At 47.0% G+C, this 17,229-nt stretch overlaps 1 protein-coding gene across 4 annotated transcripts in view; it reads right to left on the reverse strand.

The window, feature by feature from the left end:
- CKAP5 (cytoskeleton associated protein 5) overlaps positions 1–17,229 on the reverse strand; it is a 124,409-nt gene that overhangs the window by 83,295 nt on the left and 23,885 nt on the right. For all 4 annotated transcript variants that reach the window (XM_075065292.1, XM_075065294.1, XM_075065295.1 and 1 more), the window contains exons 4-9: positions 16,524–16,730; positions 15,098–15,269; positions 13,666–13,798; positions 13,227–13,330; positions 12,750–12,863; positions 10,279–10,383 (exon numbers count right to left, since the gene is read on the reverse strand). In XM_075065292.1, the coding sequence (XP_074921393.1) occupies positions 10,279–10,383; positions 12,750–12,863; positions 13,227–13,330; positions 13,666–13,798; positions 15,098–15,269; positions 16,524–16,730 (835 nt within the window). The remainder of the gene's footprint in view (positions 1–10,278; positions 10,384–12,749; positions 12,864–13,226; positions 13,331–13,665; positions 13,799–15,097; positions 15,270–16,523; positions 16,731–17,229) is intronic.

The raw sequence follows: 17,229 nt of genomic DNA on the forward strand, positions 1-17,229 counted from the left end.
CTGGTGGATTCTCTGCAGCTTGAGGTCTTCAAACCACAATTTTGAGGACTTCAATAACTCAGTCATGGGTTAGGGGTTGTTATAAAAGTGGATGGGTAGGGTTCTGTGGCCTGCTTTGTGCAGGGAGGTCAGACTAGATGATCATATTGGTCCCTTCTGACCTATGAGTCAACCTGGGTGACAAACTGAAGCAAGCCACACTTGGATGGCCTGAACCTCAGTCTGGTGTGTCTGATCACATAGGTGCATGCCAGCATGTGTTATAGGAGACTGAGGCATGTCCTCATGGTCATAGAGTATTTTCTGAGAGTCTGAATGACACGTGACAGTGTTTGGAATCTGGGCTCTGGTAGAATGGCTCTTGCCTGAACCAAGTCCAACACCACCTTCAATGAATTCTATTTGTTTGGTGGGTGACAATGTTGACTTTTCCACACTCAGGAGACGACCTAGTCCCTGGAGGTGTCTCTGACTAAATGGACCTGGGACTCCACCTTCTCCCTAGAGCACCCCCGCAGCAGCCAGTCCTTGAGGTAGGGTTACACCTGCACCTGCCTCTTGCGGGGAAAGGCTGCGATCACAAACATGCACTTGGTGAACACCCAGATGGCTGTTGATAACCCAAATGGGAGCACTGTGAACTGATAATGTATGAGGTTGACAATGAACCTCAGGAAGTGTCTGTGAGCCGGCCAAATAATTATATGAAAGTATATGTCATGTCGAGGGCAGCGTACCAGTCCCCCAGACCAACAGAAGGAATAATTGTGCTCAGGGAGATCATGTGAAACTTCAACTTTACTATGAACTGATTGAGTCCTTGCAGATCTGAGATGGGTCTCAGACCCCCCCTTTGCATTAGGAATTAGGAAATAACGGGAGTAGAATCCCTTGCCCCATAGCTCCTGAGGAACCGTTTCCACTGCCCCTATAGCAAAAGCAATTGCACCTCATGGATCAGGAGTTGTTTGTGAGAGGGGTCCCTGAAGAGGGATGGGGAAGGAGGGTGGGAGGAAGGGGAGGAGAATGGGAGAGAATATCCCACCTCTACCGTGTGAAGAGCCCAGTGGTCCAATGTTATATGGGACCACACACAGTAGAAGTGGGACAGATGGTTCAGAAAGCGGGGGGGGGGGGGAATCCAGCATAGTGACTGGTACGCCCTCCTCAGGTGTCCCTAGAAAATCCTTGCTTGGACCCCAACGATGGCTTGGTTGGGCCCTGCCCTTGGCCTGAGGGAGGGTTGGAAGGTCTATGTTTATTATTCCTGCCCCTACAACAGTATGTATCCTGCCTTGGGTGGGCTGGTATTGCCTCTGCTGCTGTTGGGGCTGAGGCTTGAAGGGTTTTCTCTGGGTAGCAGGAGCGTGCAACTCCAGATATTTCATAGTGGCCCTCGACTCCTTTAGGCTGTGAAGCCTCAAGTCCGTCCGGTCCTTTGGTTGAAGGCACACATCCACAACTGAACAATTCACTCAATACCTTAGCACTACTCTGATCCCTCACTGACTCGGAGGTCTCATATAGCAGCATCCATGAGTAATGCTTTCTATCAACTGAGGATGATAGACTTCAGCCCATCCTGACCAATGATGACCTGGGCCTCAGTTATTCAGGCTGTCACCACTTCTTGGCTGCACTACAGCAATGCAGTATGCCTGGTGATGTAGCCTTCAGTGCTTAGGAAATTCCAGCTAGTACAGAACTCTGAAGTCTCTCTTCAGCAATGCAGGCTTCTGTGAACACATGAAATTTATCCTCTACTCTCTACACTGGCTGCCCACAGAACACCAAATCAAGTTCAAGGCTTCTCTCTTTATCTTCAAAGCACTCCATAGCCACATATCTCAAAGACCACCTAAACTTTCAGGATGAAGATTGGTCAACAACTTTACTCCACTGGCACAATGAAACTTTCTACCACAAAGGTAAAACCTAGCTGTGTGGGAGACAGTGCTTTCCCGGGGGCCAGCCTGAGCCTGTGCACTGAATTCCCCCAGAAACTAAGAATCATTACCAACCTCACCAGTTGGTGCTCCAAGTGCAAGGTGAATTTCTTTGATCTACCGTAATGAACACTTGCAATACTTTGAGTGTATGTATTACACATGAATGCACACTTCTCCCCTTAGGGAGAGAATGACCAACAACATGTGACAGAAGTCTGTCACATCACTTTTAACACACTACTGGAAAATGCTCATACTCCAATGATGAGTGCTGTATAACAACTGACATAGAACAGAAATAAAGAGAGGGAATTCCTACTGGACTCTTGGTGCCTCAGGAAAAAGGTGAAATGTAGTATGCACATTCAATTAATAGATGACAAAATTCCACAATTTAGGGGTGAAGTAACGGGAGTTGGTCAGACAGCCAGAAGAAATTCACTTGTGAAATCTTCTTTTCATGAACCTCCCTGGAACCTGCTGAGTTCAATGTATGGTAGTATTCGCTATAAGACTGTTACAAATAAGTCAGCGGTGGTTAATTGAAAAGCCAATTTGCACTAGGCTATAAATTAGTTTCTATCATATTGCTAAACCCTGGGTTCAAATGCACCCAGCTAGGATCCGGAATAGATTTCTATGTAGAGTGACTTAATTACAATCAAGCTAATTAAACAAAGCTTCAAGAGAACGTCAATGCATTTGACTCTGGAAGTGTTCATATGGTATACCTTCTTTGGAGGATTAACAGATGATATGCTAAAATATTGGCCAATAACTCACAGGAAAGGTCCAATTTCGTAGAAAAAAATCTAGGCAAACCAAGTTCCCTGGCAAATGGCTGTGTACTAAATTTGTGCAAGTCAGAGATGCCCGTTACAGTACTGAACAGAGCATGTACTCAGAGCAACTCCACCACCTCACATATTCCGTAACTACTGAATCTATTCCTTGCATCAGAATTTAGTTGCAGAATCTGACCTTTTAAATTATGTTACTATCTCTGCAGCTATAAGAGCTAACCTTTAAAACACAAACCAAGTGTAAACAGAGGCAATAATGCTTGCTTGTGTCTGCCTAAAACAAGTTCAGCCAGACAATGTCCCATTCATCTCAATCAAGGCCCACTGGACTCAAGTGATTCTGCAGCAGAGAAGATTTGGCATTTTTCCCCAATGTCAAAGAACTCATTTTTACCACTGAATGTGTCATTCTGCTGCAGCCAGGTACCTGAGTTCTCTCTACTCTGCTAGGCCCTACCTGCAGCTCCCATTTGTTCTCCACAAGAGAGTTAACTGAATTATAGCGCATACTCTCTGCACTGCACCCTGGAGCCTGATAAAAGACTTACCTTTTCGTAACTGGCGTTCAAGATCTGTTGCTCATGTCTATTCCACTATAGGTGTGCGTGCCTGCCATGTGTGCCGGTGCCGGAAGTTTTTCCCCTTCGCAGTACACATAGGGGGGCAGCACCCCCCCCCCCCGGCCTCTGGAGTGGCACCTGCCTGGCACAGTATAAGGGGAGCTGCACACTCCCCCCAACCTCAGTTCCTTCTTGCCAGACAACTCCAGAAGAGGGGAAGGAGGGCGGGATGTGGAATAGACATGAGCAACTCATCTTTAAGAACATCAGTTACAAAAAGGTAACTGTCTTTTCTTCTTTGAATGATTGCTCATGAGTATTCCACACTAGGTGATTCCAAGCTGTATCTACTGGAGGTGGGTAGGAGTTCACAAGTTCTTGGACAGTGTACCACTCTGCCAAACCTGGCATCATCCCTGGTTTGGGAAACTATCACATAGTGCAAGGTGAACTTGTGAACCGAAGACCACATGGCAGCCCTACAAATGTCCTGTATAGGGACGTGGGCCACGAAGGCAGCTGAGGAGGCCTGTGCCCGAGTTGAGTGTGCCCTCACAATGGGCAGCGGGGGGACACCTACCAGCTCATAGCAGGACCGGATGCATGAAGTGATCCAATTAGAAAGCTGCTAGATGGAAAATTGGCTGGCCCTTCGCATGCTTGGCCGAGGCGACGAACAGGGGCGAGGACTTTCTGAACGGCTTGGTCCACTCAAGATAGAAAGCCAAGGCCCGCCGTACATCAAGCATGTGGAGATAGTGCTTCTCATTGGTCACACGAGGCTTGAAACAGAACTGGTAGAAAAATGTTCTGACCCATGTGCTAGGCAGAGACCACCTTCGGGAGGAATGTGGGGTGTGGGTGGAGGTGGACCTTGTCCTTATGAAAGGCCGTGAGAGACCCGCCTGGCTGACGTGACAGCAACCAGGAAGGCCACCTTCTACGAGAGGTGAAACCAGGAGCACGTGGCCAATGGTTCAAATGGGGGCACCGTATGATGAACAAGCACCAGGTTCAGGTCCCACAGTCGGACATGGGGTTTAGAATATGGGTATAGATGGTCCAAACCATTAAGGAAACAGCTGGTCATAGCACGAGGAAACACCGTGTGTCCTTGCACCGGGGGATGGAAGGCCAAAATGGCTGCCAGTTGCACCCTGACTGATGAGAGTGCTAGGCCCTGGGTCCTCAGGTGAAGGAGGTACTCACAGATAAGCTGGAGCAGGGCGGCCCTCAGGGAAACACCCTGGTCCGCAGCTCACCTAGAAAAACAAGACCACTTTGCCAAAATAGGAGCAGCGAGTGGAGGGCCTTCTACTTTCAAAGAGGACTCACTGAACTTGTTCCGAGCATCTCCTTTCCTCATCACCTAGCCACTGAGCAGCCACACTGTGAGGTGAAGAGCCGCTAGGTTGGGATGGAGGAGATGGGCCTGGTCCTGAGAGACCAGGTCTGGGCAGAGTGGCAATGGCCATGACAGAGCCACTGCCAGGCCCGAGAGGGTCCCATACTAAATGTTGCCTGGGCCATGCTGGGACTATGAGAAGGACTCGGGCCTTGTCTGTCTCTTTTTTCCAGGACCCTGCTGATTAGAGTAAATGGGGAAAAAGGCATAGAGAAGCTGGCCCGACCAGGACAGGAAAAAGGCATGGGAGATAGTCTCCCTCCCCAGGTCCCCCCAGAGCAGAACCAGGGGCATCGCCGGTTCTGCCAGGCTGTGAATAGGTCTGCCTGGGGCGTTCCCCACCTCCGGAAGAGCTGGTGGGCCATTTCCGGGTAGAGAGACTATGCGTGTTGAGAGGAAAAATCCCTACTCAAAAGATCCGCCTTCACATTCCGGAAGCCCAACAGGTGGAAGGCCTTCAGGTGGATGTCGGGGGCTATACAAACTGAGGGTTTTGTGGCAGAAGATCGGACGCCGCCTTGCCTGTTGATATAGAACATGGAGGCCATCTTGCCCATGAGGACCCTGACTACCTTGCCCTCCAGGTGTGAGCAGAACGCCATACATGCCAGTTGCACCGCCCTGAGTTCCTTGATGTTTATATGAAGGGTCAAGTCTCCCATCGACCATAGACCTCAGGTCTAAAAGTTTCCCACATGGCCCCCCCATCCCAGGTCCGGCGCATCGGACACCAGCTTCACTGATGGGACCCTGTCCCTGAACAGGACCCCTTGGACCATGTTGCTTGGGGCAGACCACCACCGCAGGGAGGTGATCACCAAGTTTGGGATGGGAGAACTTCGAGACCAGCCAGAGCTGGAGGGCCTCATCCTGAGTCTGTCGTGACAGACCACATACATGCCCGCTGACATATGACCCAGCAGCTGCAGGCAAGTCCCAGCTGTCGTTACCTGGAACCTTGTAATCAAGTTGATGAAACCTTTCAGGGTCTTGAATCTGTCTGGTGGGAGAAAGGCCCTGGCCGACGTTGCACCCAAGAGCACCCCAATAAACTCTATGTGTTGGACCGGGACTAATGTGACGTTTACCAAACAGGCCCAAGGTGGAACACATGGACAGGAGGAGTGTCACATGATCCCTCACCTGTGACTGGGAGGTGCCCTTGACCAACCAGTCATCCAGATAGGGAAATATCTGGACCCCCCAGTGCCTGAGGTAGGCTGCTACCACCGACATGCATTTTGTAAAGACCCTGGGGGCAGTGGACAAACCAAATGGGAGGACCATGAATTGGTAGTGATTCTGTCCCACCATGAAATGGAGGAAGCGCCTGTGCCTCTTGAATACGTGGATGTGGAAGTACGCCTCCTGTAGATCAAGGGTAGCGTACCAGTCCCCGGGATCCAGAGAGGGGATGATGGAGGCCAAAGAAACCATGCGGAACTTGAATTTCACCATGTACTGATTCAGGTCTCACAGGTCCATGATGGGCCTGAGCCTCACTTTGGCCTTTGGGATAAGGAAATATCAGGAGTAATACCCCTGACCCAGAAACTCCTTGGGCACTGCCTCTATCACTCCCAGTTCCATGAGCTGCCCCACCCCCTGCTCAAGCAGAGCCTCATGCGATAGGTCTCCCAAGAGGGACTGGGGCGGTTGGCCGGAGAAGAGGTAAACTGAAGGGTGTAACCTCAGGAGATGATGTTGAGGACCCATCAGTCCAAGGTGAGCCACGACCATTCTGGGAGGAAAGCACACAATCTGTTGGAGAAACGGAGCTTTATTGGGGGTGGATTGCTGCTGAGAATTGGTGGGGTATCCCCGAGCATCCCATCAGAAATGCCTTTTACCCACCTGCTTGCCCTTGGAGGACCCCAGGCTGGGGAGCAAGCCAACACTGCCTCCTAGGGCATTTTCTGTAGTCCCACTGCTTCCTATGGTTAGTCTCATACATTGGGAGCACAGCCTGGGGCGGGAGCCTGCTGCGGCTTAAACCTGGGTTTTGCCGGAGTAGGGACATAGAGGCCCAAGGACTCGAGGATCATGCAGGAGTCTTTCATCCCATGCAGACTTGCATCTGTTTCCTCTGCAAACAGAGCCTTCCCGTCAAAAGGGAAATCCTACATTGAAGACTGCGCTTCGCTGGACAGCCCAGAGAGCAGGAGCCATGATGCCTGTCTCATGGACACTGCCAAGGCCAGGGACCATGAGGCCGTGTCCGCTGCATCCGAGGCAACCTGAAGGGTGCCCTAGCAGCTGCTGTCCCTTCCTCCACAAGTGCCTTAAACTCCTTCTTATTGCGCTCCCGGAGGGAGTCCTCAAATCTGGGGAGGGATCACAGAGATTAAAAACTCAGAGACCCAAGAGAGCCTGATGGTTTCCTGCTCTTAGCTGGAAGCTTGAAGATGAATAAACTTTTCTCCCGAAACCATCCAGCCTCTTAGAGTCTCTGTTTTTAGGGATCAGGGCTGGCTGACTCTGCTGTTCCCTATGGTTGACCAACTTGACCACCAAGGAGTTGGGCGCTGGGAGGGTATACAAGTATTCACGTCCCCTAGTGGGTACAAAGTACTCGCATTCCATCTTCTTAGAGATGGGAGCCAATGAGGCTGGTGTTTGCCACAGGGCATTTGAAATTCTTGCCACCCCTTCGTGGAGCAGCAAGGCCACCCTGCCCGGTGCCGAGGGGGACAGTACATTGAACAGGGAGTCTGAGGACTCCATCTCCTCTGCCTGGAGGTGGTGGCTTATTGCCACCCGTTTTAAGAGGTCTTAGTGGGCCCTGTAGTCCTCTTGCAGGACACGGAGGGGGGTGGGGTGAGGAGGCTGGTGCGGTGCTTTGAGTGTCGGCTGGAACCAGAGGATCTACCACTTGGTTGGACTCCGGGCACAGTACCAAAGACACAGGTCCCACCAACTCCTTCTTGGACAGTATAGCGAGGGAGGCTGATAGTGCTTCCGATTCTCCGGCCACCAAGTGAGCCCCCACTGGGGGCTGGGACGGAGGCCATGGTGCCCACTGGACCAGCCACTACGCTTGGAGCTACTGTGCTTGCTGTGGCACCGCCGGGACTGGCTAGCCTGGCCTGTTGACGGGCGGCTATGAGTTGAGGCCGGGCTGGCATACGAGCCACTGCTGCCTCTGGACCAGGAGTAGCAGCGGTGCTGTGATCTACAATGCAGAGGAATGGCAACAACAGTAGTAGCTGCTCAACAAACCGCTTCGACAGGCGGACCCATGACAGTGATTGACACCCGGGGCTGCGGTGCCTTGGCAGAGACTTGGAGCAAGAGTCTGAGCGGGAACGGCATCGATTGTTGTGCTGTGACCGACTGTGGCACCGCCTTTGAGACGAGGACCGTTGGCTACATCTGCCACAGTCCTGTCAATGTTTGCTCCGTGAAGACAAGCGGTGCCGGGAATTCCAGTCAGATGGCACTCATCCAGAAAGTCTGGCTGGCGTCAAGGGTGATCCACATGGACTGCGCCCTGAACGGTCGCTGGGCAGTGAGCAGCATCGGGAACATTCCCTCAACCACGACTGGTACGGGCCCGGTGTTGACTGCTGTGATCCCAATGGTGGCTTGCCCTTGGAGCACAGGGCAGACATCCGCGGTGCTCCGGGTGCTGGCAGTGGTCATGACATCCCAGGCCACCTGGAGAGCTTTAGGCATAGAAGGCATCCCGACAGGTCTGTTCTGAAGGGTCCGGGCTACTCCGCTCAACTTGAGTTGGAGGCTGAGGGCCCGGTGGGGATCGAGGACTGCCCGACATGGGCCTAGCCTCTGACCCCGACTTCCCTCACTGCCGCTACGAAGAGGGAGTCTTTCCAGTCCTCTTGGTGTGCCCTGTAGAGGGGGAGCGATGCCAACTGGTCAATGGTACTGAAGAGTCTCTGAGTGCCAACACCACGGTGCTGGTTCGGAGCGGTGTGCAGGGGTCAGGGTCAGCACCAACTCCATCAGGATTGCCCGGAACCTAACGTCCCTTTCTTTTTTGGTCCAGGGCTTGAACAACTTGCAGATCCTGCAACTTTCGCTGATATGGGTCTCTCCCAAACAGCGCAGACAGTCTGTGTGCGGGTTGTTCTTGGGCACAGAATGCCTACAAGAGCCGCACCACTTAAACCTAATTAACTAAACTAACTGAAAACAGCTAACTGGCTACAGGTACTAATGAAGAGTTTTGGGGACAAGCTGCAGCAAAGCTGGAACTGAGTAGTTACGATGCACCTTCACTGGCGGCAAGAAGGAACTGAGGGTGGGGAAAGCAAGCAGCTCCCCTTATACCGTGCCAGGCAGGCACCACTCCAGGGGTTGCTCCCCGCCCCCCCACCCCCCATGGGTACTGCTAAGGGAAAAACTTCCAGCACCAGTGCATGTGGCAAGCACGCACACCTATTGTGGAATACACATGAACAAATCACTTAAAGAGCATTAGACAACCAAAGCTGGAGACAGAGGCAGAGGCTGGCAAGCTAGACTGCCTAGAGCAGCGTTTCTCAAATGCAGCCACCAGGGGCTTTTCTTGTGGCCACAACCTTTTGGGGTGTGATAGGGGAGACAGCAGCCCTGCTCCCTCCCTGGTGCTCATGGATGCACAGCCTTGGTGTTGGTTGCTCAGGCTTCCAGCAACGGTTGAGCAACCAGTGAGTTCCCCATCTTTCCAGCGGTGGGGCTCAGGATTTGGGCTTCAGCCCAGCGGTAGTGGGGAAGCAGGTTCTGGTTGCGAGGCTTTGGGATCCAGCCCCGAGACTTCAGGCTCCACCTCCTCCCACCTCCATTGCCCCCGGCGCCTCCCCTGATCCCCCCATCCAGGGCTTAATTTGTCCCCAGACTTCCCAGGGCTGAGTAAGTCTGCTGTGAAAAGTGATATTAACAGACTTCCTAGCTAGCAATAAATAAATTACAATGATTTGGACATATATCTGTGCATATTTGTTTTTCCTAAAGCTAACTGAGTATTTTAGAAAGAAGTGAGCACGGCCACCAGCAAGAGTTTGTGGCCACCAAATAATTTGTCCTGAGAATCTCTAGCCTAGAGAGCAGCATATCAGCGGAGGCCTGAGAAATCAGACAGATAAGCCACTCGTTTGCTACAAGCTCCCCTTCTTCCTCAACGTTTGGCATTCTAGGTCAGTGAATATTTTCTTTTACGAGCTACAAATCTGTGTTTCTGTGGGTGTTCCTTTGGTAACGAGGGAACAAGAATAAAGGGTATTTGAGGGCAGTAGAACTAATTAAATATCATGGAATTTAAGAATTGTTCCTGCAATGACACTGGACCCTGCTCATGCTTAGCAGTAAAGAACAGGAAATAAAACAAGGGCCTTGTAACTTAATACCACGACTAAAGATCTGTACGTACTTGGAAACTTTCACCCCTTAATCCAGCAAGTATCAAAGTGCAGAAGGAATATATGCATATCATGTTTACTTTGTTTAAGTAGAGAAATACCAAGCCCTGACAGTCATTAAAAGGAGTAGTTATTTTTAAAGCAGTTTTATTACTGTCACCATATTCCAAGGAGGAAATGCAGAGTGAAGTACCTACTACTTACTTGTCCTGCATATTGTCCAAATTTCTTCCTGAGGCCGGTAGCCAATCCAGCAAGGCATTTGGCAGCCAAAGCAACCAACATGACATTTGTGTCCTTTCCAACAACCTGCAAAGGAAGGACAACATTACAGGCAAACAGGCAAGATTTCAGAGAATCAGAAGCAGTCTAGGCAGAGTGCTACTAGCACTGAAAGGATGGCCACAGCAGCAACAATGAATTTGTCCAAAGTTAAGGGTGAAACAGTTACTTGGGGTACCAACTTGAACTGGGCTGGATAATTTCATTCAGTTCCAGAAGGATACTGCATCACTGTCCTGGTACGCTGAAGCAACATTTATCATTCAATCAGTGAACTGTAGTAGTCCTAGCCAGTCAATGAAAATCCCATCATACTATGTTAAAACTACTTCTGGGGGAATTCTGGTATCAGATTGGAGAAGAGGCAGAGTTCCCCCCCAGTCCCTCGAGGTGTCCAGCTGGCATGTGACACACACCCAGATTGAGGCACCCAATAAAATGGTAACAGAGAAACAGGAACTGGGTTGTTACAGGGGTTTAACTCTCTTCTCCTGGGAGAAACTTTTTTGTTCTTGTATTGTTACAGACATACTTGAAGACAGGTATTTTGAAACAAAAGTTACCAGAATAATTGAAACTGGTGGGATTATACTGTGTTATTTTGACAAAGAAAATATGCAGAATTTTATAATGTTGTGCACAGAATTTAATTTTTTGGTGCAGAACTCCCTGCAGAATACTACATGGCTATGTATCAGTTTGTGACTGCCATCTTCTGCTCAGAAAGTTTTAGGATATTAGTCCAAGTTATGCCTTGCATCTGGACTCAAAAGGGTCATTTGGTTGCTTCTACCACAGGCCCGTAACTCAATGTGGTGTGTGTACACACACAGGTATGTGCACATTTTACAGAGTGCATGACAGACCCAAATTCAAAGGCAATCAGAAATCAGATTCTAGTTCTTGCCAGAGAGAATTCTACTCTCTAACTGTGTGAGCGAGTGTGTGTGAGCGAGTGTGTGTGAGCGATAGCAAACAGGTACATTTCAGGACTGCCTTTAAAGGAATGTAGTTTGCCAGTAACAAAGTGTGCCTGACTAACTTGAAAGTCTCAGTCAGGAAGCCAAAGGGTTTCTGATAGAAGAGTAAGACAAGGGCTGGATGAGACAAGTCTTCCCCATTTTGCAGAACTATACTTAAGTTAATTCCAGCCTGTATTTATTAGAGACCAGGTGTTTGGATGGAGAGCTAAAAAGGTTCATTGAAAACATACATCTAAATGCATATACATATTACACACTTACAATATAGTGCCATTTGTGTGTCTAAAAATGGCAGTTTTATGAAGAGCTGCAGGTTGTGGAAGTACCACTCTCCTCTACTTGGATTTGTGAAATCCCAAACAGCCAGCCAACCCCCTAGGAAACTGCAGTCCCCTAAGGGAGCATTGAGTAGGCAGGCTGCTCCCCCAAAAATCAGATTTGAAAGTTAGGACTGTAATACAATCAACTGAAAGCATTAAAATTTCCACTATTTTTGCACCTTCACAAGCAGACCATTTGGTCTGAAGGTGGAAGGAATATGATCAATCCCTAGAGACTTGTGGACAAGGCAAGGAACATAGGAATTGCCATCCAAGTTATACACCACTGATCTGATCCAATCTCCAATCGCAGGCTGCACCACCTGCTTCAAAGGAAGATGCAAGAAGCCCTGCAGTAGGAAGTTGTGCAATAACCTACCCGGAGTGTTACAGGACAAAGGGGAAGTTTCTTACTAAACCCCACTCATTAGAGGTTCTCCTTTTTCTCTGAAGAATGGGGTTTATAGCCCTTCCATATCTTTTTATTTTAAATCTTTACTATAAGAATTCTGAATATTTTTGTTATTTGTATAACCATCCAATCCCTTTCCAAATCCAGTTAAGCTCTTAGCCTCTGATGTTACATAGCAATGTGTTCTATAGGCCAATTGTGTGTCGTGATACCCTGTAATTCTGGTACATTCTTTTTGAGAAAAGGTGACCAGAACTGAACACAGAATTCAAGGTGAGAACATACCACTGAGATATACATATATTTTTTTTTCAGTATTTTTCCCTCCATCCCATTTTTTCTAAACTGCCTTCAAGCATCTGCAGGAAGAGGCACATTCCTCCAATAATACATTTAGGTAAGGTCTGTTGGATTCTCATCCTATTTGAGAAGGCTACAGATATCCATGTTCAACAGGACAGAAGCAAGCCAAAATAATGTAAGCATCACCCTACTGGGTGGGTCTGTTCATCAAAGATGTAATGTTAACAGTAATTTGGACAGAGGCATAGTGCCAGTATTTGGTCTTATGACCAGTGGTGGCCTTTCAGGCATTAAAATCTAATCTTTTGGCATTAAGCAGTTAACTGCTGCAATATACAAATGTAAAATACATATGACTGGTACAGCAATTTTTACCTTCTTAAGAACTTTCACCATGTCTGCATAGTCCCCTGCTTCTAGTTTGGGATTCTTCACCAGCATTTCAACAGCTTCCAGAGCTTCTTTCCTCTCTTGCCACTTTTTGGCTTCCTGCAAAGCACAGCATTCTACATTTGGGTACACCAGACACCTAACGGCCCTAGGAAAGCTCACTGTAGACAGACCGTAGACTCTAGAGCATAACTTCATCCCAAGAAATTCAAGTACTCTTAGAATCCTCATATACTCTAAGATTGGTGGTTACAGCTAGCCATTGGAATGCACTCCCACATTTTAATTTCCATCTTGATTTTATAGCTATTTATGCAGATTAGACAGCCTATATCTTGCAAGCCAGCCCCCTATTATTCATGTAACAGTACTGCCTATTTGCAGGATGTATGTTGGGTCTTAAAGTCCATCAGCCCTCACCTCTCAATATTGCAGAGATAAGAGTTAGCAGCTTATACTTACTATTTTGTCATAGAAGTCTTTGGGAAGTTTGGAAAGAATCTCCACAGCTTCCAGCAGCTCATAAGCATCCACCTGTGGGACAATCTCATCCCCATCATCTCCTCCTGCAGGCCAAGAGAGGAAAGATTAGTGGAGGTATGCAAGCTTAGCAGAAATGCTTGTTGTGTAAGAATGAAATTTGATTGACATATCTCCATGCTCCCTTCATCAAAGACAGGAGGGGAAGTGGTCTATGAATGGTAACGTTTTTGCTACTTTGATACTAGGATGATGTTCAATACTATTTTCTCCCCCAAATGTGTCTTGTTGATAGGATGGTGTGCCCCATTTGCTTTACATCTCAATTGAATGCACCTTTTTGGTCCGTTCTATTTCTTACTGTCTCTTTTAATAATGTTAAAAGTTTAGTGTTTCCAAGTACCAACATCACATAGGTTACCTCCATCTGCATCACCTCCAGCTGCCTGCTGCTGCTCAAACTTGGCTTTCAGCTCTTGCTGGGAACGCAGGAATCTGGTCTGTTTGGGAGCCGCTGGCGGTAGCTTGACCCATTCTTCTTCCAGCTCTTTTAGCTGTAAGAATCGCAAGAATAATTCTCAAGGGCTAAAGCATGAAACATAACATCCCACCAATGATACAGGATTACTCAAGGCAAACTTCCACCTTATTAAAAGCAATGTATTTCCCCCCACCAATTGTCAGGAATTTTCTTGTTTAGGTTTTAATCTTATAATCTGGTTGTGCTATCCTTTCAGTTCACTTGCAATGATATTGTAATACTACAGTATCTGGCCAGTTGTGGAGATGGCCAGAGGCAACAGAGCTAACCTCCCTCCTCACAGGGGTATGGTAAACTCACTGCTTAGGATTTTGACTAGTTATATTTATAGTGCACAGAAATGTTACCAGGGGTGAGGGGAATGTTTACTAAAAAACAAACTGGTTAGAACAGTGGGAAAAGGTTATTTTTGGCACGAGGTTATGATCTAAATAAAGAGGAAAAATGGCTGGTTGAGTATATGAAAGTCTTTATTAATCTGTCTGCATGCGATGGTATGGCTATAGTATAATGTCACTAGGTAAGCAGGGTTGGGTCAGCCCAGCTTTGAATACCTAGTTGTAGAAACCAGTACTGGTAATTTAGTTTTTCAGGGAAAGGAATCTCTTTTTGAATATCTCTGTATACCAGAGATGTTACTACCTTACTGTTTAAAAGCAACAACTTCCCATCTGACCACAATACTCAATTAAACAGGGGATGGATGTGTGGGCATTTGAAAAGCTCTGAAGATTGAGTATTTAGTTTCCATAACACCATACTATTGCATTAAGACCTTCCTGTGCATAGACAATGCCTATCAAATCCTGGACATTACCAGAACATATTTATTTTTGTTATAATACACTGCAAGTTCTCTCTTAGCAAAGAGAGAATGGTGACCCTGACACCCAGTTATTAAAGGAAGACAATGGCAAGTGCAGTTGCCCAAAAGAGATGGGGAGAATCTGAACTACCCATCTAATTTCCCCCTCAAGTTGCAATTGGATATGGTATTTTCCCATGTCTCACCCACTGAAGAAGTAGTGAACAGATTTGCTATGCATCTTTAACCAGAATGTTGCTTAGTTACTATTTTGAAGCCACAAAAATGAAAAAAATAATTTTGTTTTAGAGAGAAAAAGTTAGTGTTTTTACCAGACAGCAACAGTTTTCAGTAAGACAGAAAGGCTCAAGAAAAATACATGCTCAGGTAAAAAAAATCCCATCCTGGTATGTAGCAGGGGAGCTATAAGAATTAGTTTGAACACTGGAATATTTATGAACTTCAGTTCATAAAACTTTGCTCAGACAGACACTTTCTGTAGCCTACCTGAACCGAGTTTATGTTCTGTAATGGTGGTCTCAGAGCATCCCTTATCCAGCAGTAGATCTCTACAGCTAGGAGTTTGGCTTCATCTCGAACAGCCTTCTCTCGAGACTCAAAGAGTTTTGGCAATACTTTGATAATTGGCTTTAGTGAGATTATTTTTGAACCAAATTCACTGAAAGTTAAAAACAACACACACGTCAATGGTAGAGCACAAAATCCAACAAATTCAGCGACAAAGACCATCAACATTAATTAGCTATTATCTTGACACAGCTGGGGTCCTAACAGAACTGCTTGTACAGGACACAGCCTATACATGAGGTTGTGTCAGAATATATACTATCAGCAATGGTTCTACATATTAACCTGCATTGCCATCATTTACCAATCTGAAGCTACTCATTTGTTCTGTTAAAGAACAGCTCTATCACAATTCCTTCCCTCCTTCACATAGTTTGGAATAATAAAGCCAGCCTGTTGAACCACTTCAAAGCATGTAATCCAACCTGCTGCTTAAGACTGTCCCGTTACCAGAGAACAAGAAATCTCCTTAGACTGGAGTTTGTGAGACCTATTTTTCTGATCACATTAGAATCACCTTTGACTATCCCTTGGAGGCACACTGCAGAAAAGCATTAGTCATTTTGCTGTTTGTTAGAGCAGATTAGTGAGCCATGGCTCACCTCACAGAAAGTGTGCGCTTTGACACACATTTCCCCCCCACAAACCTAGTCATCCACCCTTTGGTACCAGAATCAGCACGTTGCCCTTGTGCCTGTTGCACAGTCAGGGGAGGACACAAAAGCATTTTTATTTAAAAGTCAAAGACACTCCTCTACCCCGATATAACAATGTCCTTGGGAGCAAAAAACAACAAAACAAAACAAAACAAAAACAAAAAAAAACCACTTACTGCATTATAGGTGAAACCGCGTTATACTGAACTTGCTTTGATCCACCCCAGTGCACAGCTCCCTCCCCGGACCACTGCTTTACCGCATTATATCCACATTCGTGTTATATCGGGGTAGAGGTATATTTATTTACAATTATTCTAGTTCATTCAACAACTTTGTTTTATATGTTCAGAAGAGGCAAGTTCCTAAGTCTGGAATCAACAGTTCTGCTAGGCAATAATCCTGCTCCTAGCATTCAAGAAAATGTTTTCCTTAATCAGTCTGGTAACCAGATTGCCAAGACTGAAACTGATCAAGATACAAGAGTGGTAATTGCAGAGAAACACACTCATCTGACTAATTCCCACACTGTCCCTGTCAGGGCAAATGCGGCCATTAAAAAAGGGTTCAGTTCACCGAAGTCATTACAATCTAGACGATTCAACAATACCAAAGTCCAGAGCCACCTACAACCATACCTAAATTATCTATTACTTAACAGCATGTTGAGTTGAAACAAGAGAACTTACCTCAGTGCTTTCCTCAATGTCTCTATACATGCTACTATGATCTTAGGGTTCTTGTTGTCCAGGCCTTTTAAGAGCTCTTCTTGTACAGGCTCCCCTTTCTCAATTTCTATATACATTAAACAGATGTCTATACCCAACTCCTTTGCTCTGGCTTTAGGCTGATTGAACACTTTATTTACAACTCCAGAAATCACTTCTCCTGTTGTCCTGGAAACAGATGACATTTAGTTTTCAGCAGACAGAATAGCAAATGTAATTAGTTCTAGGACCCATGAGACGTACGCACACGTAGTAATACTGAGATAACTAAGCAAGCTTCACCTTCTGGAAACTAGATCTTATTTAAGTTAACCATAACATTCCCTAAAGACTTGCTCCACTATGTTACTGAACTTGGCTTGGTACTACACATGCACTTTACTAGCTAAAGAGTGTTCCCCCTCTATGTCTGTTTCATGTGCCTGTTGTATCTTGTTTAGGATTGCAAAGCTTTTCATGGCAGGGACTGTACAGTGCTAGCACAGTGGAACCCACACTAATGGGGACCACTAATAAAATATTTTTTTATATATATATAAAAAAAATTCCCCTCTCACCCCTATGGGTGGTATGTGTTTTCCTCAACCTCGGGTCCTCTACCAGAGGCCTGGGAGTTTGAGGGTTCTGTGCAGTATCTTAGCTGTTCCTAGCACTGCACTCTTCTGGA

This window comes from Chelonoidis abingdonii, chromosome 4 (genome assembly GCF_003597395.2).
Source record: "Chelonoidis abingdonii isolate Lonesome George chromosome 4, CheloAbing_2.0, whole genome shotgun sequence".
NCBI classification, from domain to species: Eukaryota; Metazoa; Chordata; order Testudines; family Testudinidae; genus Chelonoidis; species Chelonoidis abingdonii.